The following is a 26,237-nucleotide window of genomic DNA, read 5'->3' on the forward strand; positions in this document are numbered from 1 at the left end:
TGCTCTGTGACCCTGGGCATGAAGCATTCAGTGCTCTTGAGTCCCTTCAGCTCCCTGGCACCTGCTCAGGGAAGAAAAGGTTTGTAGATCAAGTGCCATCAGGAAACTTCATTCAAAAACCTCATACTGAAACTCAAAAGGGCTTTATTTCTCTTCCAGAGGATGGGAAATAAAACCAACTTTTGAATGATTGAAGCCTCTTTTATGTTGTTGTGGGGTTTTTTTCTTCTTCTGTGGAAAAGGTGAAGGTGAAGGAGGGCATAAACACCCTCTGGTAGATGCTGCCTCTGGGTACCTTAGCCCTGATGTCATTAGTTGTCACTGCCAGTGTTGATGGTGCTGGTCATTTCAAATCTCCCATTTCATGAGTAAATCTCAGTTCTCCATCTCTGCTCTGCAGCCTGGATCATCAAGGGAGTGTTCCCGGTTGAGTTACTGAGTTATTTTAGTGTCTGAAATAACAAGAAACTGCTGTTTTCTAAAATGGGCAACGGTTCCCCCCCCCATAACAATTTGTCACCTTTGTCATCCTTGGCTTGCTTTGAGCCATGGAATTCTACCCAAGACACAAATGTCCCACAGCTATGTGTCTCCAGAGGTTGTGTGTCTGCAGCAGCAATTAACCTTTATTATTTGCTGGCTTGTGTTACAATTATCTGTACTCATCAGTTAGATCTGTTAAATTTCTGGAAGGACTTGTTAGACTCTTCCTGGAAGTAGAAAAGTTTGCTTTTTTTGTGGAATATTTCCTTTGACTGAGCAAGTGATGTGGGTAAGAGGATACTTTGGAGATGAAGAAAGAAGAACCACAGGAACTTCAAAGCCAAGTGCCAGCATCCCTAGAAACAGCAGCCACAGACTGAGGGGGGCTGAAGGAGGCACAGCTGAACAAACTGATGTTGATTTTGTCTTCTCTCTTCAGCCTCATGAAAGATTACTTCTTTAAGCCACCTATTAACAAGCTGAGCCTCAACTTCTTGGATCAGGATTTGGAGATGGCCTACAGGACAAGCTACCAGGAAGAGGTGAGTTTCTGCTGGCATTGGTTTCTGTCTGTAGTCTGTCTAAGCCACTGTCTGTCCTTGGGCTTTTTAACACATTTTGTTGCAGTTGTTTCATGGCAAGGGTCATGAAATATCTTAACATGATTTGCTACTTGGTATTGCTGACTCTGAAAACAGTCTCCTTTCAGTTTATTACAGAATTATGGAATGGTTTGGGTTGGAAAGGACCATCTCGTTCTACCCCTGCCATGGCAGGGACACCTCCCACTATCCCAGGCTGCTCCAGTCCCCATCCAGCCTGGCCTTGGACGTTTCCAGGGATCCAGGGGCAGCCACAGCTGCTCTGGGCACCCTGTGCCAGGGCCTCCCCACCCTCCCAGGGAACAATTCCTTCTCAATATCCCATCTAACCCTGTCCTCTGGCAGTGGGAAGCCATTCCCCCTTGTCCTGGCACCCCAGGCCATCACCCAGAGTCCCTTTCCAGCTCTGCTGGAGCCCCTTTAGGCCCTGGAAGGGCTCTAAGGTGTTCCTGGAGCCTTCTCTTCTTCAGGCTGAACACTCCCAGCATTCCAAGCCTGGCATCAGAGCAGAGGAATTCCAGCCCTTGGAGCATCTTTTGCTATACCCTGGGTCTAGCCCAATGTTTGGGCTGGAAATCTGAGATACACTGATTGGCCACCCTAAAGACTTAAAACAATACCCTGCACACAGAGAAAAGACAAGTGAGAAGCAGATAACCATGCTGAGATGGTAAGGACCATCACTTAACCAAAGTAAAGGACCAGTTGATGCTTGTCTTCTCATCAAATATTCTGACTTTGAGAATGGTTACTGGAATTTGATTCTTGTTTAGTCACAGTCTCATGGTTATCCCTGTGGAATCCAAATCTGTGCTGAATTCAAATGTCTTGATTCCATAAGTGTGCTGCACTCAGATACAGGTGGCTGAAAACACTGGAATTGTAAGGAGCAGTAAATTTTAAGGAACTTGGTGTTTTCTTCAGGATTTTGCACTGAGTCTAAAAACTCCTTAATTCCCTTGGAGGCAATAATATCACAGGCTTTCCACAGCACTGGATTTCCCTGCCTGACTGATATAGGAACTAACAAGATAGTTTAAACTTACCTAGAGTGACATTAGGTGTCAGTTAGAACTGAGGCTGCACTTCCACCAGTAGCTGAAAAATTGCTGCCAGGAAAAGGCAATTGCTCTGCCTTCCTTGTTCCTCCTCCTCTCTGCTCCTTCTAATGGCTCTGGTGCTTCTCAGCCTTCCCTGCTGTGAGCAGTTCATTTACTGGCCTAGTATGAAATATTCATGGTTTGTTTTTCTGTTCGGGGCTCTCTCTCTTTCCATCTCGGGCTGTTTTGTGCTGTGTTGAAGCAGCAGCAGCTCTGGAGAGGTTGGCAAGGGCCAGAGCCAGCATGAGAAAAGCGTCCGGCCGCAGGAAGGAGAATGGGCCCTTCCCTTCCAGCACTGAGCTGTTGATTTGGGTGATCCATCCTCACAACTGCATCAGGATAAATTAAGTGTGGGTTTCTCTTCTTCCCAGTATGTCCTGCATTTGAGGGCAGTGGAATTTCTGCTTCTACTGCTTGTTCTTCTGCTGGGCAGTGTTGTAACATTATCCTCAGCAATAACCCCTATTTACTTGTTTTCCAATATTTCCAGATGACACCTAACCTAATTTATTTTTTTTTTACCAGAGAAAGTCCAGTTGTGTTGCAGTTCAGTCTCTTCACTTTGGTCAGGAGCTTCATGCTCATCCTGCAGCATTGTAGTTTAGAGGTATCTCTCTGCATGATGTTCCTGTAGCAACAACAGGGAGAAACTTCCTGTGGGTTACAGCCTGCAAAATTTGCAAACTGTACTGAAAATAGTAAATCAAGTAGTTTCCAGTGGAAAGATTGGAAAGAGAAGCAAAGCAGAGATAGTAAAACATATACAGATGGACCTATTAATGGGTCTATGTAGGAAATTCCTAGAAAGAGCAGGAATGTTGCCTGTGCCTTTTGTTAGTGGCAAGCTAATAATTTGAAAATTGTTACATAAACCTCTTTGAAAGTGTGAAATTTCACTCTCTAATAGTAACTCTGCAGCACTGGGGCAAGAACCTGTTAAAGCTTTAATGTTAGCAGAGTTCTCGTTCAAAACAACAACGAAATCTTCCTTAGGAGAATGAAAAGATTTGACAGCAGTCCAGGTTCTCTAATGGCCTGATAGTCAGTGCTGCTAAAAGTGACTTCCAGCACCCCTGAATTCATCTCTGATTATACAGTGCCAGCTGCATGCTCAGGTTGTAATCTCTCTCTGGAATCAGCTCTGCTTCCCAAGAGCCTTAATCTGTTCTCATTTGGAAATTAAGGCACTACTTAGCACTGTGAGAGCATCTTTAACTCTGTCACTTGGGGATACAGTGCTGCTTCCCTTCATTCAGTGGATGGGACTTCATGTGTGGATGAACAGGATTCTGCTACTCCTTCAGGTTCAATGGTAATTTTGAATGTAGTATTACCAATTTTCAGTGGTAATACTGAAGTAGCTGGATTTATTAGGTTGCAGAGAGGTACAAATGAGGAGCAAGTTTGTTTCCCAGTATTGCTGAGCACAGGATGTGTTCTGAGGAACAAAAGAAACTTCCAAATTAAACCAGAGTGCTCCAACTGGATGCCTTCATGGTGACATTGATAACGTAATTCCTGGTTTTCTTTGAAACTTGCTTTCTATGGTCTCTTGGGCAGATACAAACAGTTCTAGGACTGGGCTCACCTTCATAAGCCAGGATGTGGAGCTCGTGATCTGGTTTTCAGCAGGACTGGCCACGGTAGCACAAAGCACAGCTGCACAAGCACTGGGCCAGGCCAGGATGGGATGGGAATGAGACTTAAATGTGTGGTGAGGGGTTATGGAAGAGCAGAACTGGATGTCCTGGGCTCTGATCAGTTTGGATTACACAGCTTTTAATCTAGTCTGAAAGGGAGGTGTGAATTCTACCACGGGAGTTGTGTTTGTGGAGTGGCGTTAGGAGGGTTTTCTTAACCATCAGTGCTAAAAAGGTTATAGTGATATCGGGGGGGGTTTTAATTAAAGTTGTAGAAGAAAACATCCCATAACTTATCTTCTACTTATTATATTTATGTTTCTTTGCACAGAATAGTCAATTTTTATGTTGTTTTATTTCTGTACCATAATAGTGTATAGAAATCACACCAGGCCTGGGGCTGTGCCACCAATACTTCTTGTCAACACAGTCTGCTCGGGGAGCTGTGACAGACATCAAACCACCTCTTCTGCTTCTTGTTTCCCAGCCAGTGCTTACACTGGATTAATGAAGTGGCCAACATTTCTTCATTCCTTTATCTGTTAGGAGCTGCTGTTCATCATCCAGTTGAATTCAGCGAAACAGCATTTATTCCTTTTCATCCCTTCCCTCAATCCCTGTGTTCCACACAGGTTATAAGGAATGCTCCAGTGAAGACGTTTGCCAGTGCGACCTTCAGCTCCCTCCTGGACGTGTTCCTGTCCACCACAGTCTTCCTCATCCTCTCCATCACGTGTTTCCTGAAACACGGAATGGTCGCGTCCCCTCCGCCGCCCGCGGCCGTCGTGGTGTTTGTCATCGCCATCCTGCTGGAAGTGCTGTCCCTTGTCATCTCCATCAGGTAAGGGAAGTGTAACAAAGTCTGCAAATAACAGGAGAGCTGCAGCAGTGCCTGGCTGGGGAACATTTTGTTTGACAGCGTCCCAGGAACTCGCCTGGACGGGCTGTAAGGCTTGAAGAGCAGAGTCAGTGCAGCCAAGGCTCGTGGCACTTCTTGTGCAGGGAGAGCTCTGGCTACAGGAATTGCAGCAGAGTCGATTGAGATCACTTAGGGAAATGGAATCTGCACCCCATCCCTGCCCCTCTTGCTGTTCCTTGGAATGCCACGTGCCACAGTGTGTCTTCTTGCCTTACAGGACTGTCAAAATTCAAACAGAAAACTTTTATCTGTCCTGCAAACAAACCCACCCAAAAAACTGCTCCTTTAAATTCCAAGATAAAGGTACAGAGTTCTGGGGTTAAAAGTGACATCATGTATCAGAGCTGCAAAGAGAGGGCTGCCCTCAAAGAAAGAAAGAAGAGAAATTGCTAAAGGCACATTGTGTCTGTCCAGAATTATTTTTTTTTTAAGTTTCATGGGTTAACATTGAGATAGTTCATGTTTTCTGTGTCTGATATATAACGGGAGGCCAGTGTTGCCACAGAAGGGAAGGGGCACTGTTTTGTCTCTGCAGAAAGGGTGGCACTTGTCAGGGCCGTGCTCAGAGGTGCCAATCCCACACCTGATCGCTTGTCCTGCCCCTCAGCCTCTGCTGTGCCCTCAGCAGAGTTGGCTGCAGGTGCCTGGTTTTTAGCAGCAGCTCCTCATTCCCCGTTTGTGCCCAGTCACCCCCAGTGCTGGGGTGTTGTGGGCTGCCAGGAGCCTGCTCTGGTGACTCCTCCATCCCCGGGGTTACTCACGCTCAGGGGGAGCAAAGAGCACTTTGTTCAGTGCAGCTCATGCTCTCCTGGGTGTGCTGTGTGATCTACACAGATACCCCGTGTAACCTGTCATTAACCCGGCTGATCGACCTGTTAATGAACTGTTTGTGTGCCTGGATGTGTGAGTTCATTCTGCCCTTCTCATCCCGATGTTCCCTGCACTTCCCTGACACCACAGCAGGATAAGGGTCCTGAGTGCAAATGGGTGTCCTCTCCTGGAGTTCTGCAGACCTGTCAGGAATGTGTCAGTCAAAATGCTTTTGTAGTTATGAGCTGGAAGCAATTTCTGCTGCTGTTTTAAAAGAAACAAGAGATTGCAGTTTGCACTCTCATTTTGACTTTGCAGGGTCGAGGTAAAAAATACTGAATTAATGCTTTAGTCACCGAAGGAAGTTTGTACCTCACTGGGTATTTAAATGTGTGCAAGTGGGTTACATCAAAGCTGCCATGTGGAGTAGAGAGAAGCCATCTATGAAATGCTTTTAAAGGCAGCATTTCTTAGCAGGGGTGTTTGGTTGTTGCAATTTGAGTAGTTTTTTAGAAAATCTAGAAATTCAGAGAGTTAAAAGCTGTCCTGGGAGATGGTTGAACTGGTAGAATTGTCATTCTGAACCGTTAATTGTTCCTCTCTCTTACATCAGAAATATATTTTTCCCTTAGTAGGAGTTTCTGCACTCTGGTTTGGGTGGGGCGCAAGTTTTTCAGGCAGATTAATGTGTCCAGGCAGCTCTTCCAGGTGGTCTGGGTTTGGTGGCCACGAATTTGTTCAGCTAGGAACAGCTCTACCACCACTTTGCAGAAGTGCTGCTTTCTGCTGTCCAGGTGTATCTGGAGAAAATTTGTGTTCACTCACTTTACAGGTGAATTCTTACTTCATTTTAGTATTTTTCAATTTGTTCTTTTCCCCACTTGTTTTCCCCATAGGACATCGCTTTTGCCTTGTTTTGTACATTGATGAAAATTATTGCTATAATCTTAGAAATATTTATAGGTAGGTTCATAAGGTTTTATTGCAGTTCTGCTCTATAATTGGTGGTTTATGGGTTCCTTAAGGAGAAGAAAAATTGTTATTTTCAGTTTATATAGTCAAAAGTTGGCAAAGTGGTTTTGTCTGTGAGTGGCTGTGCAGGGGTTTGACTTCACTGCAGCTGTGTGCTGTCAGCCTGACCAGTGATCCCAAAACCCCTCAAAATGTCCTGGTTACCTTGGGAACCAGGAATGGCTGGATGGGGTGAGTAACCACTGCCTTTCCCTGTCCTCTCCTTCAAACCAGCAGGGATGCTTTGAATTTATTTTATGTTTTTGCTTTATAGTAAATGCCTAAAATACACTTCAGGGCCGCCCCAGTCTCCATAACCTGAGGCACACACTCTATACAGTTCCTTTGGGCAGGGAGGTGAAAATCATCTTTTTCCTCTTCAAATCCTCTTCCAAGTGAGGGCTGCTCCCTCTGACTGCTCATTATGCACAGAAACAGTGCAGAACTTCCTGTGCAGAAATGTCATCCCAAATGACAATCACAGAATACCACCGAGATATCTTTGGGGAGGAGACTGGACTACAATGCTGGGCACAATCCCAGAATTTCAGGAAAAGGAATTATTTTAAGACCAGAAAATTCTTGCCTAAGTTTCACATTGTATTTTCATTATCATGATGCTGAACGCCCTCCCATTAAATCAGCTAAATTGTAATTAAATCCAGGACTCAGCCTAGCAAGGGCTCCCTTGGCTCTCGTGGCTCTGCCCTCAGTCCAGCTGTGGGAGGGAAGAGGAGAGCACAGCACTGTCACAGCCTGGGCAGTGAGAAACGACTTAAAACTGGAATTCTGCAACAGCAAAAGTCCTCATGGAGCAAAGCTTATGAGAGAGAGGGATGTTTTGATTCCTCTGAAGTGTCTGATAATAAATTATTGGAGTACCTATAGATGAGGATCCCACTGTTAGCACAAGAGCCACTCAAAATTAATTGTATAAAGCTGCACGCAAAAATTGATGCTTCATTTGTGAGCGCATGGAAGATGTCATCTCCTCTGGAAATGTTCTCTGAAGAATGTCCTTCTGCCCACTTGAAACGTAGCTACTTTGACGAGCTCAGCTGAAGTGTAAGAGATCCTAAAGTTCTGATATTTTTTTAAAAATCGTTGTCATTGAATGTACAACAATGTGTGGGATTCAGCTTGGGAGTCTGAGGAGATACTGCAGGAATAGGGGTTAGAGATTCTGCCCAAGAGCTGCCCAATATTTAGTGTAAATACAGAAGTTTTGTTCAGTAGATAATTTTGACATTTTGTCCTTGAGTAAAACTGCATATAAATAAGTTTATTTACAAAAAATGTGTTGCTTTTGATAGCGTGCTTCAAGGAAGGCTTGTGGGTGAAGGGTTGAGGGAGGCAGAGTGGGTGTTTAGCCCTGTTCAAGAGAGTGAGAGGTGGGATCAATCAACTTTCAGTTGATTCATGAATTTAAAAGGACTTTTCTAGACAGCAGAAAAGAATCATCTAGATGAAGAAAGCAAGTCCAATCCAACAATAGAAGAGAATTGTGCTGTTGTCTGACCGAAGAACTGCCCTTTTCCTGGTGCTTCGCCTTCCCAGCCTTGCTGAGGTGTCACCCCCGTCTGTCCTCAGCCAAGACCTGTGGCCAACGTTGAATCTTCCTAAATTCCTCGTGACCAGGAGCAGAAATTGCCTTCTCCCCCTTGAGCTTAATGAACCAGATCTGTTAACACGACTGATACAGAGTATTGATGCTGGGGAAAACAATGTAGTCTGTTTGCCTTTATTTATTTCTAACATCTGGTATTTAATATCCCACCAAATTGCTGCTATGCCAAAAGCTTTTGATTTGAACTCTGGGAATTGATTTTAAACTGCCAGTAAATACAGAAATGATGGTAACAGTCTACATTAGCCATTAATCATTTATGTCAAAGTTACTAATTTGAACTCCAGCTTGTGTAAACAGCTCAGATGCTTTAGCATTTAAGCCCTGTTGAGCTGCCCACTGACACTGCATTATTTACTGATACTGCCCTGTAGCCATTAAATCTGTCTGCAGCTCTCACTGTTGTCTGGATTTAATGCACCCCTGACTTCCTGTGCTGGGAGCATTGGGCTGGATTCACTGTTAAGGAGGAGAATTCCATCATTTAATTCCAGAGCTCAGAGCCCCACGATAAATCCCATCCTGAAAAAAATCAATGCAAGAAGGTAAAGATTATCAGGAGGAACGTGGCATAGCCCTGGAATTTGCACCTGCCTTTTGGAGACACACAGCTGCCTAAATAAAGCAGTGTCCTCATGGCAGGATTAACCCGTCGGGTTCGCCCGTGGATTTGTTGCTATAGTTCCCACAGGAATTTGTCCTGGCATGGAGATTTGGCAGAAGGGAAAATGCAAACCGTGGAGTCCCTGGTGTGTGGGTCGGGGTGAGAGACATGAGCTGCACTGGGCGTGTGTCACAGAGCCGGGTCTGTGCCAGCTGGGATGGGAGGCACACAGCCGCCAGGGCGTGGGCACAGGTGGCACCAGGCTGCCTTCGCAGGGACCAGCGTGCCCAGGGAGCCTGGGCCTGGCATCCCTTCCCTTTTCCTGCTCTCAGCTCAGCCATGGAGCTGCCAGTCCCAGTCCATGGGGTTTTGGAGGATGGGGCTTTCATTTGCAGAGGTGGCAAGTTGGGTGGTGATTTCAGACGTGCTCAGCGCTGGACAACGGGGCTGCCACTGAGCACAGGGACAGTTCTGACAGTCTGCAGCCCTTCAAAAACCCCAATTCTTACTCTACAGAACGTTTTTTTAAAAGCTTGCAGATCCAGTTTTTAGATTTCAGTGCTTTGCTGGAAATTCTGTTTTTTGATGGAATACAGTTAGAATTTTTGGTGTGAATGTAAGTCCATTAAATTGGGAACTGGCAAATCTGTGAGCACCCTCTCGTGGGCTCCCGATGAATTACAGTGTATTTCATGCTCCCAGATTCCTCTTTTTCCATCAATTTAAGTATAATTTACAGATTTTAACACATGCAATTAGAGAAGAGATCTTTATGCTTCACAAAATACCTGTGGTTGCAAGTCACAGAATTCCGGACCAGAGAATTAAAATCTCATTCACAAACATTTTATCTTTAAAGGTGTGGAATGAGTGACAAACTGGCATAAAGAAATTTAAATTCAGCTTGGTTCGTATCAGGCTTTTATCCTATATAAAACCTTTTATTTCAGACAACTCGGTTAAAAATGAGTGGATATGTTTTCTCTTTTTAGAGGTATAGGTGATATGGGGTAATTCATGTGACTTTGCAGACTCAGAATTTCATGTTTGGTTTGTGGGTTCTGGGGGGTTTTTTTGGCTGTGAGCATCTCTGTCCAAAAAAACAGTGTGATGCTGTACTGTTTGGGCTCTGTAGTCAGAATTACCTGCCCAGCCTGAGTCTGGTAACTCCACATATGCCATTAATGGCTCTGGATGCAGATAACTGTGCCACACCACCTTTTAAAGTCTTCTTAAAAATAATTAGGCACTTGAACAGCAGTTGCAATTTTTCTCAAGTGACTATTGTTGAGCTTTGAGAAGGAAGTTATCGCAAGGATTTCTTTCTGTGGATAAATACTAGTTTTCTATGCAATGCCCTTGAGCATTGAGCATCCTTTTACCTTCCCTTATTCATTTTAGCAATTAGAGCTGCTCTCATTTGAGAAGCATCTCCGGTAAGCTGCTCTCCAGAGCTCTTCCACTTGGCTCCTCCAGCTCCTCACAGGTTGGGGCCGTGGTTTTCTCGGCAGCTCGAGGCGAGAGCCGTTCCTCGCGGCGCCTGGCGGGATGCAGCTGGGCGTGCGGCGCTGCGAGGAGCGGGTGGTGCCAGCTGGCCTCCCAGGGCTCAGCTCCTCCAGCTCAGCTCCTGCCAGCTCACAGCCCACGCTCCCCTTCCCTAATGACAGGGAACGCAGCCTGCCTGCAGACTGGGCTGCTCGCAACTGGGAGAACTGGTTTGGGTTGCAATGTGATGGGTGCTGGAGCTGCTCTGCTCCTCAGACATTCCTGGTGTTATTTTCAGTAACTTTTAACTTGTAAAAGTTTCCCCGTTCCCTGCCTGCTTTATTTATGAATGGAGAGGGAGTTTTCCCTTTCTTTAACCTTCCAAGGAAGTGAACTTTGGCTTTCAGTTTGCTTCTCAAAGCCACCTTGCCGAGGCTCTCCCTCCCTTTGCTGCCCCTCCTCAGCAGAGCAAACACTGGGTCATCTGGCAGCCAGGATTGTTCCCTGCAATCAGCAGCAGGTGCTGTGGCACCTTGGTTGTTCACAGAGCCTCAGTGATGGATTTGAAGCTGTATTATTGCAGGTAAATGAGAGGTGCAAGGAGATGTGCTGCCATTAATGCCTGGATCCCCGCTTTCCTGTGTTCCAGGATGGCGTTCTTCCTGGAGGAGGTGATGACTTGCACCAAGCGTCTCCTGGAGGTGATATCTGGCTGGCTGCCTCGACACTTCTTCGGTGCAATCCTGGTTTCTCTCCCAGCTCTTGCAGTGTTTTCACACTTCACCTCTGATTTTGAAACAAATATACATGTAAGTTGTTGAATTCCCTTCCATAATGTGACGGTTTGGAGCTAGCAAAGCTTGTTGCTTGCCTGCCTTCCTCCATCTCCTTCCTGCTTTACATCTGTTTGATACAGATCCCTTGGAGGGATGGGGCTTTGTGGATGATGGAATTCCTAGTCTGTTATGTAAACACAGCCATGATGAAAACTCTCAGACAAAAGAGGAGGGGATACCTAGAAATTCCTGCTGCTTTCGTACTTTTTTTCTCTTAGGCCAAGCACTTCTGCAGGAATTTTGAGATAGTGCAAGTGGTTTATCTTAGGATTGTTGTCCTGGGCTGGATTTGGAGTTTGGAGTCAGAGAAGCTGTATCAGTGACCCTCAACAGCAAAAACAGGATTAGTGAGGGGTGTTTCGGCTTTGCAGAGTGAGATGAAGGAACTCAAAGGAGAGAGTACTTGGTACCTAGAAATGGCCATTGCAGGGGCTGTGGGAATCGTTAAAGGAGTGCAATAACTGCCTTCTAAAAAGGAATGGAAAGAAGTCAGCATATTTAACCCGGACACAGAGGTCCTTAGGGAATTTGGTGTCTCTGTTACTAAAAGCACTCAGAAGGGGAGAACAAGGGGTTAAACATTGACAGAATCACAGAATGGTTTGGGTTGGAAGGTACCTCTTGTTCCAACCCCCTGCCATGGGCAGCAGTGAGGAGGGGGAAGAACAGTTTAATTTAAAGACCAACTATAGCATAAAATCAAGGCTTAAAAACTGTGAATAAAATGGCCTCAAGCTGGAGATGAAAGGTTGTTTCTCTTAGGCAGCACAGTGTGCAATCCTTCCTTTCCAGGATCTTCAGGGAATTCTGTTTCACAAAGCTCTTGCTATTTCAGAGCCCTGGATGTAGGTGATGACCAGCTCCACTTCACTCTTCCTATCACAGCTTATTCCTGGGTGCTGGGGAGTGTTTGTTCCGTGGAAATGTGTGACCACACATTTTTTGGTCCTTGCCGATTTAAACACACATCCCGTGGTTACCACAGTCACAGGAGGGTGTGGTTGACATTCTCTTCCCTCACATGCTTAAGATCATTCTGCAGCTTCTACCTTTTGGAACTTTATTTAAGGATTTTTAAGCTGTGAATTGATTTGTTTGTTCATTCAGTCTAATGATGGTCTTTCCCTTGCATGATTATCAGTAAACTAACCGCAGGAATGCTTTCCTCAAGGGAAGGGAGCTGAAAACCTTCAAATCTCTCAAATCTGTCAAATTGATTTTGATATCATCCCATTCATCACCATCCTTGATCATCTCTCCAAATATTTCAGATAATACCAGAGTAACCACTTTATGAGTGTGTTCTCAACACAGCAGGTCAGGTTGAGTCAAACCCCTTCAGGCAGCAGCAGTAAAATGGTGATTTTCATCACCAAACTGAGAATGAGCTTTGCTTTCTTTCCTCTTGCAGGTGCTCCAGAGTCATGGGGCTGTTGGCTCACTCTCCAAGAGATGTCCTAACTCAGCTTGTGGTCAGTGTTTCCACACTTGTGGAGCTCTAGGAAATGGAGTCTATCTATAGAGGGTCAGGTAAGTGGCCTCCTTTACTATGACATGGTTTTGCAAAGTTTTTTTTTATTCATAGCATTTTATACCCTCCCTGGATATAAAATAATTAAAATGAAAATTAACAAAAATAGCCTTAAAAAAAAAAAAAACTTTCCAAAGCCATGCATCCATAGTAAAATCCAGCACATTCTGACCCTCTATAGCTGGCTTTATGCTGGGGCATCACTTGGAGTGAGAACCAGTCCTTTGCCACTTTAGGAGACCTGAAATGGGGGGGGAAAAAGTTTAAGTTATGTGGTTTTTAAAGGGCACTTCTGAAATTTCTTTTGTCTGTTTTAAAGTCATTTAAAAAACCGACAATGGTTGGTTGTGGCTTAAAAATGGTGAATTATGTAAGGATTTTTCCCATACACTGTGTCTGCTCTCAATCACATGCTTGTTTGTTATGCCACAGGACTGCCAGGCTGCAGAGTCTGTGCTTCAGCTGCACAGGACACCGAAAGGGAGAGCATGATCATTTCATGCTGTGAAATACAGCATAAAGCTAGACTAGAACTCCTTAATCCAAGTGTGGAGTCTCTGGTTTAGCTTGGATGGTCATGAATATTCTTAGAAAACCAAAATTGGCACATCATTGGCACACTTGAGGATTTTGAGCATTGTAAGGTTGTACCTGGGGAAATGAAGGTGCTCTGGGCAGTGCATCTGTCCTGCACTTCCTTTCCTTTATCCAGTAAAGTTGGGGAGAGGTAAAGGGGTTTTGGGGTGAGGCATTTGGAACAGAAAATGTGACCTTGTCCTTTCAAATTGCCCCAAGTGGTCGTGTTACCAAATGTGAGTTGCCAGTGACTGAAGGAGCCTTTTGTCACTGAGGCAGATCTTTCCTTCCCTGGATCCAGCTGTTACAGGGCACTCTGAGAACCTTCTCTGAGAAGTGTTCTTAAAAGCAGGCAGGTGGATGAAATTGCACTCTGCATTTCCAAGCAATGGAATTTTGATACGCAGCTTAAAGCAGGCAGGATCTAACCCCAGAAGTGGAGAGGAGGTTGCCATGAATTTTCACCTTCTTTTTTTTTTTTTTCCCTGTTTTTGAATGAGAAGAGGCACTGAGCTTTTGGCCAAGGTAAGCTGGAGGCTCTGACATCGCTGGGTGTGTGATAAAGAACTCCATCCAGGGAAAGTGGTGACAAACCACCAGTGCTAAAGGTTTTCTTGCTCCTGGAAGGGAAGATGTCCATCTTCACGTGGGATCACTCCCTGTGCCCATCATCCAGGCAGAATTATCCCCTTCTCCCCACTGACCCCCTTCCCCTGCCGGAGTGGATGTGTGGCAGGGCCCTGAGCAGCTGTTAACCCCCTCTCTCTCTCTGTTGCAGTACACCATGTTCATGTGTTGTGCCATTCTCATCACCATTGTGCAGTACTGTAACTTCTGCCAGCTCAGCTCCTGGATGAGATCCCTGCTGGCGACCGTGGTGGGAGCAGTGCTGCTCATCCTGCTCTACGTCTCCTTGTGCCCCGCCAGGTGAGCTCCCCCGGGCTGCAGGGAACACAGCTGGGCTTCCCCAGGGAAACAAGGGGCTCATACACAGGATTCTGCTGTCTGCCGTGGCTTCCTCCACCATCTCAACCTCAATGGTTTTTATTTCTTCTTCTTTTTTTTTTTTTTTTTTTTTTTTAAAGGATTTCAGGGGGTCCTCTTCTGAGTGACAGTCTGTGCTTCCTGATCTGTTTCTAGGACACAGTTACAGACCCACAGAATTGCCTTTCACCACTAGCTGGAAAATCTATTTTGTTAAGGAAATTCCTAGGTATTTGGTGGTGCTAGAGAGCCCTACTGCTCCGCAACACCCCCCTGGATTTATTTTGGCCCTTAGGAACCACATATTCTTCTTCCACATCCTTCCTCAATGCATTTTCCAATGTGGAAGGCAGGTGCTTAGGTTTAATGGGATCTAATACCCAGTTCCTTCTCAGTTTCCTGCCTTTTCAGAGGACTCTACAGAACAGTAACCAGAGGAATCAAGATAATACAGTTTCTGTGCAATAACCTTAAATTTTTCCAGTTTTCCTCTGATAAATGATTTTCTGCAAGAATTTGTTTGCAGTATTCTCCTGCTGTTTTCTTGCTGAGAGAGTCAAGGGGGTCCTTCCATCCTTCTGCTCGTGATGGCAAAATTTATAATCAATTTGCACTTCTCAGTGGCTTAAGACCCTTTCTTGGGATGGACTTAGCAAGGTCTTCTCCTCAGTCAGTTCCTCTCCTTCACAGAACTGCTGAATCATAAGGTGAAAAATATGGGGGAAAAAACCCAAACAAACAAGAAAGAGTTTGCAGATACATACTTTAGTGAGTATTTAGCTTTAATTGCCTCTTCAGGTGTCTTCAGTGGTCTCTTTTAATCTTGATCAAATTTATATTTAAAAGAAAGAGAAAATAAAAGACAGCTCTTATACCTGTTCACATCTGTGATTTGAGGTGCCTGTAAGGGTTGAAGGGAGAAAGTCCTGGGAAAAAAGTATCCTGGAGCTGTAGTCAGTTGACAAATCATTTCTAGATCATATTGACTACAGAAAAATCCTTTTCTTGTCTGTCTGCAAAGGACTTAGACAAGGAGGGCAGGGCAGTTCTCTCCAGCTTCAGTGCAGAAAATGAGTGTTTGGCTCTGAAGCCTCCCTGGTCTCCTCACGGATTTGTCCCTTTGGGTTCAGGATCACAGTGAGCATCCTCTGTCCCCCAGCACTGAGTGGCCTCTCCCAGTCACAAAGACTTTCTCCCCTTGGCTTTTCCTTTTGTAGCTCTGGTGCTCTCAGTGGCCAGCCCAGCTTCACTGAGAATCATGGAATCACAGAATCTGTGAGGTTGGAAAAGCCCTTTGAGACCATCCACTCCTGCTGTTCCCCCAGCACTGCCAAGGCCACCACTGACCCATGTCCCCAAGTGCCACATCCACAGGACTTTTACTTCCCCCCAGGGATGGGGGCTCCAGCACTGCCCTGCACAGCTGTGCCAGGGCTTTTGCTGAAGACCTTTTTCCCCTAATATCCATCTAAACCCCCCTGGCACAACTTGAGGCCGTTTCCTCTTGTGCTGTCACTTGTTCCTTGGGAGCAGAGCCCGACCCTCCCTTGGCTCCAAACTCAACCCCAGGTTTGGTTTTCCAGGGGAATTAATGGAGAGCAGACCCTTGATGCCATTTCTTGATTCCCTGGTTGCTCTTCCCCAGTTCCCCCCAGCAGGAGTCCCTGGAGCTCCTTCTCCTCCCCAGTGCAGCTGTGTCTGCCCGGAGCTCCCTGGGGGTTCCTGGCAGAGCCTGCTGAAAGGGGGAATGGAATACACTGGACGAGCTCTGTGCTTTGTCCAGAAAGAAAGACACAGAACTGGGGATTTTCCCTGCATTTCAACTTTATTCAGGGACTGGAATGGCTCTTCCAAAACTGAGAGGTGGAGACCTTGCTGTTGTGTCAGGTCACAGCATCAGCTCTTGCTGAGTGCTAAAGGGGCTCTGTGAATATTAAGAAACCCCATTATCTTAATAAATATTACTAATGATGGTATATTTCCGTATATAGTGTGAACAGCAGTGACCATTAAAGGGCAAGGTTCAGAAATCATGGACTATATTGTCATTTCATCCCTCAAAAAGAAATAATTCAAGTAATAGAGCTGTTCAACTGCAGGTCTGAAAAGGTGATTGATAGACTTGATCCTCAACAAAAATCACACAGGTTTAGTTAGTGAAACCCATTACTTCAGTTTGTTAATAGTCATCTTTTTGTTTATCTGTTACCATGATTCTGATAATAGTTTTGTCACAGTAGCAGTTGCAGCCCTGTCTGCACCACGGACAGATCCATTCTGCAGTTTTTTACTTCCTTTTCCAGTTGTAATTAATCCTGAGTTTGATACACTCTTGCTACTTAATTGCAGTAGAGATGTAATACAAGTAAATGAGAAAAGTGCTTGAACTACTTCTTTTCTCTAATGGCATCTTCAAAAATGGGTTCTGTGTTTTTTAGGGTTTTGGGGACTGGGGGGATTTTTGGGTCTGAGTGATTTTGTTTGTTTGTTTTGTTGGTTTGAGGTCATTTGGTTTTGGTCTCTGGAGATGCTGGGGTTTGTCTCTTTGTGTTTTATTTTTAAAATCTTTGTGCTGTGTGCTCACATAAGATGAAGGCATAATGGAGTCTTAGAGTTCTGGGGTTGCTTTTCCCTATTTTCCAGGTAAGATGGGATTGTTTAACAGTTACTTGTTCCAGGCATCACGAAGTTCCAGCTTCCCTTTACAGGGATTTGCATCTCTGGCTGGTTCCTTCTTCCAAGCAGATAAGTCATGTTCAGACAAAGTTTGTGTGCAGTTGATCAGGTCTGCAGTGCAGGTACTGGTCTGTGCAATAGAGAAGTTGAAAATTCTGTCTGGAATGCTGCAGGATGGTTTGTTTACTGCTTGAACTTTCCCTCTGAAATCAGTGCCTTTTTTTCATTTCAGCTCCGTGGAAGCTCCTCATCTAGATTTGGCACAGAACTTTAGGTAAGTTTTTATAGAATTACCATCTTTATATTTAAGGATAGAAGCATTTTCAGTGAATTATGTGTAGCATCCACAGTAATAACTTGGGAATTCAACAAATTGGTTCAGAAGTTGTGTTTGAGCTCCTCGTGTAATTTCTTTAACAGATGACCTGGGTATGACCAAAACTCATCAGGGCTGGTGCTGCAGTCACAGAGTTGTGTAATATTTTCTCCTTAAATTGGATTTCTAGGAAAAAGAACTATGGAGGAGCTATTTAAAGCAGCATCTGTTTTTTCTAGTAGCAACAGTTTTTAGAGCACTGTGTGTCCACCACGAGCTGTTTATTTTATTTCCTTGGCTGATTTGCACCATTCAGAAGCAGTGTGAGTTGGATGCTCTCACAGCTGGGCAGGTGAGAATTCCCTGTGTAGAGGAGCTTCCTCTGGAAAAGCTGGATGTACAACTGCCTTCCCAGGATGGGATGTGACAGTCTGGGCCTGGCTGTTACCTCACCTGGGCAGAACATGGAGTCATAAAACTGAAAGCAAAGGAAAATTTAGCCCCCAGCCTTTCAAAGCAAACAAAAATCCCTTCCTGGGTTATTAATGGCCCCTTAAAATAAGTGTATTAAAGATTCACTCTGGTGATTTCAGTGTTGAATTTCTCATGGGTTTATTGCACGTTTTTGCAATACCATTTTGAAGTGGTTTTACTGTTCTTTGGTGTTAGACAAGTCTGTGCTCATTGCAAATTTGGGGATGATATTTGGGCCAAGTTGGGTTTGCTTGAACTGTGGATGTGTGACTTTGGTAATGCATCTAAAAGGGGTTTTCAGGAGCATGTTGCTTGTCCTGGGAGGATGTGTCAAAGCAAAATCCCTTTTTAATAACTCTCATGTCCACGAATGCTGTGGCAGTTTAGAAAACACATGGGGTTCAGTACAGAGGGATGAGAACAGTGTTTCTTTGGGTATTTCTTCACCAAGGACTTAGCACTTACTACAGTGTTGGGGTTTGGGGGGCTCTGGCTTTTCTTACATGAGTTTTCCTTTTTCCTGGTTTTGATTCATGAAAGTTCTTTTTTGTAACAGAATTCTACCTCATTGAATCCAGAATGGAAATTTAATGCCTAAAGAAAAGCAGGGACATTGGTTTTTTCTTTTTTGGTAAATAGCATGGTGATCACTCCAGTAGTGTCTTAGGATCAGCCCTAGTTTGGATCCTTAGGGTTTGGATCCTTATTTTTCATTTGTGAAAAATTTTGGTTTTTTTCTTTTGTGCTGCTCAGAATTACAGACCTCTTCCCCAGCAGCTCAGCAGGCTCCTGGCCAGCTGCTGATCCCTGATCAATAATTCACCCTGCCTTAAATCACTGACAACTGGGTCTTCCCCTCAGTGACAGAAATCTGGGGAAATATCACCTGTCAAGCATTGTTTTCCTGCAGATATTTTTCTTCCCTAAATATGGAACTTCCAGCTCATGACAGGTGAAGATTGCTGAGGACCAAACCATGGAGGTGTCTCTTGTGAGCAGCTGTGGAGTGAGGTTTTGCCTCGATTACAGGGTTTGGCTTGTGATCTAAAGGCCAAGTGAGGCAGTAGCCAAAGTATGTCATCCATTAAACGTTTCTAAACTTCATTTTCCACTTTTTATTGGGATGTTGTCTGTGCTCCTTCAGCTGAGGAGGAGAGCCATGTGCTGATTCTGCTCAGCACTACACTTCAGTCCAGCTTCCCTGGCCTGACCCTGCCCAAACGTGGGCATTAACAAGTATTGGAAGTTAAAAGAGAGGACCGGGAGTTAATCCTTTTCTGTTTCTGCCATTAAACAGAATTTGGTTTCCTTTTTCAGGGCCCTTATGCTGTATATTATGGCACACCACATTTCTAAAGTACAGAATCTCCCCTTTTTTCTGGTAAAGGACTAATAAAAGGTGAAACTCTCTTAGCCTAACAAAATTTTTTGCTGCACTTTTCTGCCAGAATTAAATAAATCAAGTTCCTCGCTTACCCCACTCAGTACTAAAGTTTTCCCGTGTTCTAAGAGGGCTAGAAAAGCCTGTGTGTTGCCTTTAATGAGGTTGTTCCCTTTCCTTGATCAAGGATAGAGATAATATTAATGTTGCCTGGGAAGAGAGACAGTAATAATGGTAATGAAGCCTTAGCACAGAGTTCATCTCTGGACTGACTGTAAATAAAAATGTGGAGTGTGCCTTGTTTCCCAGGCAGCCCAAAGGATACAGCCATGAGCTTAGTCTTTGAGGCAGGAAATATGTCTCATTTTCATTCCTTCCTCCCCTCGGAGCAGGTGGGATGTGCCACTTTCCAGTGTGGCTGCTCAAGGGGGAACAGCAATCAGCCACTTGAGTGGAGACTGAAATCACCTGGTTGTAGGGAAAGGTTTATAGGCATCCACGCAAATTTTTCATGGACAGCAGCAGTTTGATCCCCTTTTCCACACCTTCCCTCCCTTGCCTTCTTCTCTCAGATTTAGCAGGCACAGGCATCCTCTTTCAATACAGCAAGATATCCAAGTCCAAACAGGGGTTACTGGCTCAGAAGGAAGCTGGCTTTCCAGAAAGCTCTGTGAGTGGAAAGCCATTATCTTTATGATTTGTGATCAAGCCAAAGGAGATTCTATCTCCAGAGTCTCACTTGTTCCATGTTCACAGCCTGGATGGAGGTGCCAAGTTAATAGTGAAGGGGCTGTGCCAGGCAGCATTTCACCAGTTCGAGTTAAAGAAACATTGTCAGCTCAAGATTTCAATTTGAATGATTTTTAAAATCAGTTTTTTGCTCCAGCACCTCATAAAAAGTAGAATTGAGAAAGATTGGGCAGGGGTTGATCCTTTCTGCTGGAGGTGCGGGAGTTTTTCTTCTTTTGATTCCAAAGGGTGACTCCAGGTCATGGGGGAGGTGGTTTACAGCCCTGTAGGTGCTGTATCCTGGTTACTGCAACATCCATGGGCTGGATTTCCAAGTGAGGACGATGCAGTCGCTCTCTCCTTCAGGCTGGAATCAGGGCCTTCCATTCTGATGCACATTGGGATAAAAACACCTGCTCTGGAGAAGCCACTGCAGCTTCTTTTGGGGATCTCACCCCATTCCCCATCGATGGAAGGAGGTCGGTGCACAGTGAGTCACTCCCTGCACGTGCAGGTCTCAGGGCTGGAGCCCACGTGGCCCACGAGGTCAGGCCACACTGAGCAGATCCTGGAGAGCTCCCAGGAATGGGGAATGGGAGGCAGCAGCTCCTTCCCTGAAGGCAGATCCTGCCTTGCGCTGTGCCTGACAGAATTGTGGTGCTCCCCTCATTCACTGGAGAGGAGTTAAAGTACTTTGAGGAGTGTTTTGTACAGCAAACTGTAAATAAAAAGCTTTTAATGACTTAAATAAATCCCTGTGGCAGGAATGTCTGATATTAGAGAGGATTATGTGGATCAAGCTCATACTCTCAGAGCAGTAACAGAGTCATTGCTCAGATCCTTTCACAGATCTCTGCCCACAAGATGCGTGAAATAATGAGCTCAGATTCAGAAAAGAACCTGAATTGTGCTCCTTAATCCAGATTCCTTCCTCACTTTCCCCCACCTCTTGTTATTTTCCAACATCTTTTCTCTTACCTACCATCCCCTCATTTTGCTTTATAAGTCCATCATGCTGGGAGGGCATTTTGTCACCTCCAAAATAGGTAGCAAGGATTGTATTTCAGGAATTGTCCCCTTCTAGTCATTAATTATGGAATCATTTAGGCTGGAAAAGACCTCCAAGATCAGGGAATCATAGAATATCCTGAGTTGAAAGGGACCAACAAGGATCATCGAGTCCAGCCATTAACCCAGCCAAGGCCAGCAGTAAACCATATCTTTGTCTCTGACTTGTCTTTCAAGGGAGGACATAAACAGGTTCATAACAGAGGTTCTGTTGAGGATCAGGGAGGAAGGAGTGTCTTGGTACAGCAATTACAGGAACCTGATGGTGGGGCCCTGCTTAGAGTTGGGACATCTCCTCCTTTCACGGTCTCCTTGTCAAGAGGGAATAAAATGAGTACACCTTCACTTCTTCTGGGAGAAGTATGTCTATGGTGGAAAACTAAAGAAGCAATTTCCAATGTAATCTGTCCTATCTTTCATCTGAAATTCAACCTGCACACTCTGAATTGTAAATATTTCACTCACTGGAAACATTTTTCCCCATAGGATTTCTGTAAAAAAAGTGAATAGATACAAAGATTGTGGCACTGAGAAATGTTTTTGGATATGGGGCACGTTCATCTGTCTCACAGCTGTGCTGTGGTTTTGTTTCATCACACTTTTCTGTCAATCAAGTATTTGAGAATGAAACTCAGGAAAAGAAACTGTGCCTGGAATAAAGTTCAGTTCTAAAATATATCCAAAGTGGAAGCCTGTCCCCCATGGACATGAAGCAACAAAATTAAATCAGGAATGTTTCCATTACAGTAACAGTTTCAGCCTTCTCTGCTTGAGCTGTTGCTCCAGTTGTGCTGAGTTTTAATCCCTTCCTGCCTTCCCAGAGAAATGCAGGCAGGTGCTCAGTATGGATTCCTTCCTGGCTGTCCAGGAGAAAGGTTGATGTGATGCTTTCCCTTATCAAACCACCCTTTAACTTGAAAAACTTCAGCGTGTGTCTGCTCAAATCTCAAGCTTTGGCATCATTTTATCCCAAAAATGCAGTTGGATCCCTGCAGAGATGACAGCGTGCCAAGCTGTCTGCATTTAGCCTTCGCTTCTGGGATTGCATAGGTGGGGCCTTCTCAGCTTCAATTTGTGTCTTTGCATCTCTGCAGAAAGTTGAGATGGGAGAGTGCAGATGTCTCCTCGTTCAGGGTGGTTTGGCACTGGCAGATGCTCCATCAGCGCCTCATAATCTGCACAGGCAGGCAGTGAACTGTCGAAAGGATCTGAAATATTGCTCCCAGTCTGTGGCAGACAGGAATTTTTGATTATTTTATGTAATCTTGGCACTTGGAGAAACTTTCTGTCTCCGTCATGAAGCGCTGAAGAGGTTTTATCACAGAAAAGATGTCAGCACAGCCATGTTCTCCACTTCATGCAGTTCATAGAACCACATACTGGGTTGGGTCAGAAGGATCTTAAAGGCCATCCATTTCCAGCCCCTGCCATGGGAGTTCTCCATGACCTGTCTTTTACAGGGTTATCTTCTCCAAACCCTTCGTGTGTAGCATTAAAGGCACATGGCAAAGGATCCTGGTCCTTGGCGAGCACACAAGGGAAAGGCACAGGAGTGTAAAGCAGCTGGTTCTGAATATTGGAGGTAACGAAAAATAAAAAAAACAGATAAATTCCACAAAACCCACAGACACCCCCACGTGCCAACATTCAGTGCACTCAGATACCTAAACACACACAGGTACATATTTACGTGCAGTGCTTTCAGTTATATATTTAGATATAATGATAACTGTTTCCTTGGTGAAGTCCTTATAACAGGATTGAGCAGTGCCACTGAACATGATAAAGAAATACTTGGTGGATTTAAGGAAGTACTCAGTGAGTTTAAGAACTAAATTAATTCTTTGGCTTTTCTTAACAGGAGATGAAGTTCTCAATGCGTATTTTATAATTTAGCATGTAACTGTACTTCCCACACTTCCTTTTCCAGCAGAGGATTTCTAACTGTGGAGCAGGGATGGCAATGCCCTAACTTAAAATGGACCTGTGTGTTCTCCCCTCTGTGCAGCTCCAGAAAGAGCCCGTGCAACAGCTCTGTGCCGAGCGAGGCGAGGCGGCCGGCGGAGCTGATCGGCCAGGAGGTGGTCCTGGTGTCCTTCCTGCTGCTGCTGCTGGTCTGGTTCCTGAACCGCGAGTTCGAGGTCAGTTACCGCCTGCACTACCACGGGGACGTGGAGGCCGACCTGCACCGCACCAAGATCCAGAGCATGAGGGATCAGGCTGACTGGCTGCTGAGGAACATCATCCCCTACCACGTGGCTGAGCAGCTGAAGGTGTCTCAGAGCTATTCCAAAAACCACGACAGCGGCGGGGTGATCTTCGCCAGCATCGTGAACTTCAGTGAGTTCTACGAGGAGAACTACGAGGGTGGCAAGGAGTGTTACCGAGTCCTGAACGAGCTCATCGGGGACTTCGACGAGCTGCTGAGCAAACCCCACTACAGCAGCATTGAGAAAATCAAAACCATCGGGGCCACATACATGGCGGCGTCGGGGCTGAACACCTCGCAGTGCCAGGACAGCAGCCATCCCCACGGGCACCTGCAGACCCTTTTCGAATTTGCCAAAGAAATGATGCGGGTGGTGGATGACTTCAACAACAACATGCTGTGGTTTAACTTCAAGCTCCGGATCGGCTTTAACCACGGCCCCCTCACGGCCGGGGTCATCGGCACCACCAAGCTGTTGTACGACATCTGGGGGGACACTGTGAACATCGCCAGCAGGATGGACACCACCGGCGTCGAGTGCCGCATCCAGGTGAGTGAGGAGAGCTACCGCATCCTCAGCAAGATGGGATATGACTTTGACTACAGGGGGACGGTCAATGTGAAGGGGAAGGGTCAGATGAAGACCTACCTGTACCCCAAGTGCATGGACAACGGGATCGTGCCCCATCACCAGTTGTCCATATCTCCAGACATTCGGGTTCAAGTGGATGGCAGCATTGGGCGGTCTCCGACGGATGAGATTGCCAACCTGGTGCCTTCTGTACAGAATTCTGATAAGATAGCCCATGGCACAGATAACTCAGAAGCCAAGGACATCCTTCCTTCAGCCAAGAAGCTCCAGAAGGACGCGGTGAAGGCAGAGGAGAGGTGCAGGTTTGGCAAAGCCGTGGAGAAGGATGACTGTGAGGAAGCGGGGACTGAGGAGGTCAATGAACTGACAAAGCTAAATATGTCTAAGAGTGTATGATGAACTGTCAGAGTTGCATGAAGTGCTCTGTCCATAGAAACACACAGACTTTTGCAATTGGCAGTTTTCTTTTTCAAGAGAGACCTTCTCCACACCTGGGTTGTACGTTTGTGTTCATTTCGGCACCTGGGGCTGTGTGGATCATGGCTCTTCAGGGCTTGTTTTCATCCATCTCTCTCCTCCATGCCCCAAATCACATCCCAAGCTCCCCAGCTCCCTGTGCAACCATCTTACAGCTGAGTAGAGGATATTAAGTGCCTTCAGATATACTCCATTGGACTCCCTGTCAAGGTACAGAGGCCCCAAGTGAAATCATAGCTTTGGGTATTTATCTAATTTTAAAGAAAAGAAAAGCTGTGGTTATATCATTTTTATTGTTGTTTCTCACAAAACACTTTTTTTGGCTAATGCAACTCCTTGGGTTTTTTATATCTCTCAGAACAATGTTTTACTGTTATCAGACCTTTTGTATGTAACACACAGACATGTGCATGTATCTACCATACGAGACTGCTATAAAGTGCCAGTAATGCACCACAAGAATGTCTGGGCGAGGGGTGACACACTTTGGGTTGGGCTGGAGGGGGAGTTGTGCCGTGGCTCAGCCTTCAGTTAGGGCAGGAGGAACAGCTGCTGTCGTTCTGTTCTCCTTTCCCGATGCTTTCCGCAGCCTCCATGTGCCATCGTGTGCTTTGGATACACTTCTTTTCCGTATAGCCAATGAGTTTCTGGTCCGTGGGAATGGAAGGAGGGTTGGGACAGTGCCAGCTCTGGGGACAGGTTTCCAGAAGCAGACGAGAGACCACGGGAGTGCTGCTGTTCAGAGCTCCCGGCTCCGTATGCAGCTCAGTGAGCCAAGGTAGGTGACATCGGTGTCTCTGAGCTGATTGGAGAGAGTGAAAGAGAGAAGCAAAATAAATGTTTTGGGAATGCCTTTATTTATTTATTTATTTTATTCCTGTTTGGTTTTTTGGGGTTTTTTGTTTGGGAATTTTCGCGTGCAGGAGGGACCAGGAGAGATGAATTGTTTGTGGGTTTAATGGGGAGTAATGAGACAGTGTTTGAGCCTCTGTGAACTACCAACCACTGTGAGGATGTTACCTTAGGCAATATTTGTTTCCAAGCTGGTGACACTTCAGAAGCCACCAAACACAGTTGAGTATCCCAGCTTCCCTCTGGACTGAACCAATGGTGCTGCACAATATTTTTCAGGATTTTTACACACACACACATACTGTGCTTTTGCAGCAGGGAAGAGAACAGAATGCTCCCTTCCTGCTGCTGAAAGCAGGAATAGGGAGAAGAATCCCTGTAGTGAGTTGAGAAGCACAATCATTTCCCAGTCCTGCAGACAGCTCCGTGCAGGTCCCTGGGAGCAGAGGCCTGCGGGAGCCCGGAGCTGCTTGCACAGAGAGAACTGTGGGATTGGGGGCTTAGGCTGTGCCACTCTGCCCTCTGCATGCTTCCACCACCTCCCTCTCTGGCCTTTGATGTCCTGCTGGGGATCACACTGACCATTCAACTACAATAGTTCAGCCAATTCCCTCTGACACCAAATAAAGTGAAAGGATTTTTATTCCCAAAATGAGTTGATCAGCCGGGGAAGAGCTGGGGAAAGGCAGTGCTCTACTGGCTGCGTGGTGCTGGGGGCTCTTTCCATCCGAACTCAAGTCAGAATGTATTGCTTCTTCCTCTTACCCCCTTGTGACTTTGGGGTATGAGTAATAAATATATCCATTGTGGGGTTCCTGTTCAGTGGAGATCCATCTCCACTCCACAGTCAGCATGGAGCCCATGAAGCCTTTGTCAGATGTGGGTCTGTGGGATTTCTGGATCTCAGTTAAACAGAACTCTGTGCACAGGTCCTGCAAAGCTGCTGTTTATGCATGTCAGTATCCCATTTGATAGGAAAGCTCTTCACAACTCATCTTCTTCACTCAGTCTGCCAGCACACAACAAACCAGGGGATCCTCACCCCCAAATCCCTGTGCCACAGATGCTGTTGCCTGTTTGGAGGCTGTTCCCAGTGAGCAGCAATGTGAGGTGATTTTAAGGGCACAGTTTTCCAGCAGCTTCCTTCTCCCTAGGTTACAACTCCCCTCTCCCCATAGTGGGTTGCACTTCCAACTTTCAGGTAGTAATTCTGCAAATACCTCTTGCATCTGAAGAATGTATTCCTGAAACCATT

The 26,237-nt window shown here is 45.5% G+C and overlaps 1 protein-coding gene across 4 annotated transcripts in view; it reads left to right on the forward strand.

Moving 5' to 3' along the window:
* ADCY9 (adenylate cyclase 9) overlaps positions 1 to 24,987 on the forward strand; it is an 82,179-nt gene extending 57,192 nt beyond the window's left edge. For 2 of the 4 annotated variants that reach the window (XM_066330103.1, XM_066330105.1), the window contains 6 exons: positions 923 to 1,025; positions 4,458 to 4,666; positions 10,931 to 11,090; positions 14,003 to 14,151; positions 17,117 to 17,158; positions 22,783 to 24,987. In XM_066330103.1, coding sequence (XP_066186200.1) covers positions 923 to 1,025; positions 4,458 to 4,666; positions 10,931 to 11,090; positions 14,003 to 14,151; positions 17,117 to 17,158; positions 22,783 to 24,049 — 1,930 coding nt within the window. In that variant the 3' untranslated portion in view covers positions 24,050 to 24,987. The remainder of the gene's footprint in view (positions 1 to 922; positions 1,026 to 4,457; positions 4,667 to 10,930; positions 11,091 to 14,002; positions 14,152 to 17,116; positions 17,159 to 22,782) is intronic. The other 2 variants (XM_066330104.1, XM_066330107.1) reach the window with 2 other exon arrangements.
* The last annotated feature ends 1,250 nt before the right edge of the window (positions 24,988 to 26,237 follow it).

This window comes from Sylvia atricapilla, chromosome 15 (genome assembly GCF_009819655.1).
Source record: "Sylvia atricapilla isolate bSylAtr1 chromosome 15, bSylAtr1.pri, whole genome shotgun sequence".
In the NCBI taxonomy this organism is placed as follows: domain Eukaryota; kingdom Metazoa; phylum Chordata; class Aves; order Passeriformes; family Sylviidae; genus Sylvia; species Sylvia atricapilla.